The 3,517-nt window shown below is 40.1% G+C and overlaps 1 protein-coding gene across 1 annotated transcript; it reads right to left on the reverse strand.

Annotated features, from left to right (window-relative positions):
- Positions 1 to 1,468: 1,468 nt before the first annotated feature.
- On the reverse strand, positions 1,469 to 2,902 carry LOC306774163 (general transcription factor II-I repeat domain-containing protein 2A-like; the record flags this gene model as incomplete). The annotated part of the gene is made up of 1 exon (XM_079264143.1): positions 1,469 to 2,902. The coding sequence occupies one exon, from the start codon at positions 2,900 to 2,902 to the stop codon at positions 1,469 to 1,471; it is 1,434 nt and encodes a 477-aa protein (XP_079120269.1).
- Positions 2,903 to 3,517: the final 615 nt, after the last annotated feature.

The raw sequence follows: 3,517 nt of genomic DNA on the forward strand, positions 1-3,517 counted from the left end.
ATCACTTAATATTTTCTTTTTTTTTTTGTATTTCCTTTATATTTTATCAGATTGGAAAAAAATGCTGCACATCAGCTAACTGCTGGAATGTGCTGCCAATAATTTCAGTGACTTTTTCAGCTTTTTTTGCAATATACATAAGTAATTACACATTATCACACTCACACTTGCTGTTATGTAATAACAGCAAATTGTCTAGTTTTATGTGCTACTACTGTTTTTTTTTTTCATACTTATTCGGTTATCAGTATTATTATTGTCATTGTTTCAATCTTGTAAACACTGATCCATTTTGTTTCGTCTTTACTCCTAGAAATTCACTCTTAGTTGGAGGTGTGATGCAGACTGACACAACCTGTAAACTGAAGAAGTTTAGGTATGTTTACAAGATTTATTTTATTTTCCCTCTTTATAAATTCATTCAGATTTTATCCATAAATAGACAAAGAGATTACGGTAAAAAAAAAAAATAAAATAAAAATGAACATGAAAGAATGAACATTCCTAAATGAATTTATTTTCAATTAAAATCATTTAAAAAACAAAATTGTTACTCTGCCCTCGGAAGGGATGAAAAATTAGACATGATCTACGACCTTTAAAGAAAAAAAAAAAAAAAAAAAAAAAAGAACATGCAGTTGTTGATTTTTAGCTGTAAAGAGTTTAATTTCTTATAATCCTAAAAACAAGGTGTATATTTTATAGCAAATATCGTGTTTAGCAATTTTGTTTAGTTTCTTGCTGACGTTGATCATTAGCGTTTGTGTGGGAGGAATCACTGTTGGTGTGAAGTTGTCCTCAGACAAGGGAAAATAGCAGTAAAATATGCGTTTTTTAAAGATGTTTTGAGATTTCTCGATCTTGTTATATTACAAGATATTCCATCTTTAAGGCACATGACCACAGTCTGACTGGATTAAGAAAGAGTTAAACAACGAGGAGCCATGCATTAGACCAGGGATGGGCAAACTTATTGATTCGTGGGCCACAATGGGTTCTAACATTTGACAAAGGGGCCGGACCAGGAGCAGATGGATGGAGTGCTTTGGTAACCTCACCTCATTGGAGAAAAAATACACATCTTGGGATATGGAGAAAACATGTGCTTTAATTTCAAATGAAAATGAAGAAAAACATTACAACAAAATTTCTGACTTTGGAATGAGTCTTAAAACACTGAAAATCAAATGAATAAAATGTGCCTTTTTAAAAAATGAATAACCATTTCTATTTTAAACCACTGAAAGTTCTGTTATCCTTCAGGATATCACCACTCTCCTCCTGACTGTCTTTTTTTTTTTTTTCAAAAACAGTAGGAGATGCAGATGTACTTGTCCTGCTTCTTCTATTCAATTTGTTTCCCCGGTGCTAAAAGTCAACAACGAACAGTGCAAGGAGGAAACAGTGGCAGCAAGTAAGTCTGTGGAGCGGCGTTATCTGCGTGCGCATCAGGAAGGCACTTTCCATTTTAATGGGAACAGTGTTGTTGGTCTCCTTTTTTAGCCAGCACATCAAAGTCTGGAGTTAGTTTTGTTGTGGCGATTCTCAGAATGGATCTGAGGTGTTGGTCTGTTAACTTGGATCTGTGGCTGGATTTGTTTATGTTCATGATGCTGAAGGTCTGTTCACACACGTAGGTCGAGCCGAACAACGCCAGCATCTTCTGCGCTGTCCGCCGGAGCCTTGGAAACGCTGCTGTGCTGAGTGACACATAGAAGTCATTTAGTTTCAGAGAGTTGAACTTCTCTTTTAAGACTGGGTCGGACTGAAGGTCGATCAGTTCGAGCTGCAGCTCCTCTGGAGCTGTTTCGGGGTCTTGTGACAGAGGACAGGCCACCAACTGAAGTGACTTGTCAATTTTGTGGAAATCCGAGAAGCGACGGCAGAATTCTCCGTGCAGTGCATCCAGTGACTCACTGTATTTCTTCACTTTTGCTCCGGCCTCTTTCAGCATGGCGAGTGTAGGAAAATGAGTGAATGACTTGTTCAAAATTTGCCTGGAGAATAAAGCCAGCTTGGATTTGAAGGCTTTCACGTTTGTGTACATGTCGAGCACAAACTGATCCTTCCCCTGCAGTTTCGTGTTGAGCTCATTCAAGTGTGAAAATACGTCCGTAGCGAACGCAAAGTCACAAATCCAGCTCTTGTTGCTCAGCTCAGGAAATTCATCAGCTTTGCCCAGTCGCTCCAAAAACACGCCAATCTCCTCTTTGAGCTCCCACACGCGTTGAAACACTTTGCCCAAACTCAACCAGCGGACACGGGAATGATAAAGCAGGTCCTGGTGATCCGCATCAGTTTCCTCCAGGAACACAATAAACTGACGGTGCTGAAGTCCCCTTGCGCGTATGAAGTTGACGAGTTTCACGACAGGATTCACAACATGATTCAGCTGTAATACCGATTTACAGAGAGATTCCTGGTGGATGATGCAGTGTAGGAAAATGACATCCTGGTCAGGGTTTTCATCTTTCACTTTATTCTGGATTCTCCTCAGCAGGCCAAGGTTTTTCCCTGTTAAATTTGGAGATCCATCTGTGGTGACGTTGACAAGCTTACTCCAAGGAAGCTTCACATTTTCGACAACAGCAGACACCCGATCAAACAAGTCTTCTCCCCGTGTTTGTCCTTTCAGAGACTCCATTGTCACAAACTCCTCCGTTATTTCAAAAGTGTCGTTGATACCTCGGATAAAAATGAGGAGCTGAGCAGTGTCTTTGACATCGTTGCTTTCATCCAGTGCTAAAGAATAAAACGTGAACGACTCCGTCTTTTTATTTAAGCTGCTGGTGATATCTTCATCTATTAGTTCCACGCGGCGAGTCACTGTCCGCCGTGATAAGCTGATTTTCTCAAATTTGTCTTTGCTCTCCGGGCACAAAATACCTGCTGTCTCCACCATGCATTCTTTTAAAAACTCGCCCTCAGACAGAGGTTTGCTGGCCTTTGCTATTTTGAATGAAAGCATAAAACTGGCCTTGGTACTTGACTCTTGAATGGCAGTTTGACGGTGAAAAAAACTTTGTTGAGCTTTTAAATTAGCTGCCAACTTCTGAGCAGCAGCTTCCCGTTCTTTTGTTGACAGCTTGCTAGCATAGTTAGCATGCTTTGTGGCAAAGTGATGGCTAATATTATACTCTTTAAAAACCGCCACAGTTTCTTGGCATATGAGGCAAACAGCAGATGATCGGTGTTCAGTGAAAAAATATTTAGTTGTCCACTCCTTATTGAACACTCGACATTCTTTGTCCACTTTCCGTTTCTTAGGTTCGCTCATCTTTACAGAAGGGCTGATGGGTCAGAAGGTAAAGTGCAAACGTGAAGTAATAGGCCTACGCGTAAAGCCAATATACAGTGCGCCATCTAGTGGGAAAACATCAGAATTGTTTTCATCAGAATTTAGGGAAAAGAAAACATTAACAAGGTTTATTCATTTAATTTTTTCAAGTTCGGCGGGCCGGATTAAAACGTTGAACGGGCCGGCCGCATGTGGCCCCCGGGCCGTAGTTTGCCCATA

Source organism: Telmatherina bonti (genome assembly GCF_933228915.1).
Source record: "Telmatherina bonti genome assembly, chromosome: 24".
Lineage (NCBI taxonomy): Eukaryota > Metazoa > Chordata > Actinopteri > Atheriniformes > Telmatherinidae > Telmatherina > Telmatherina bonti.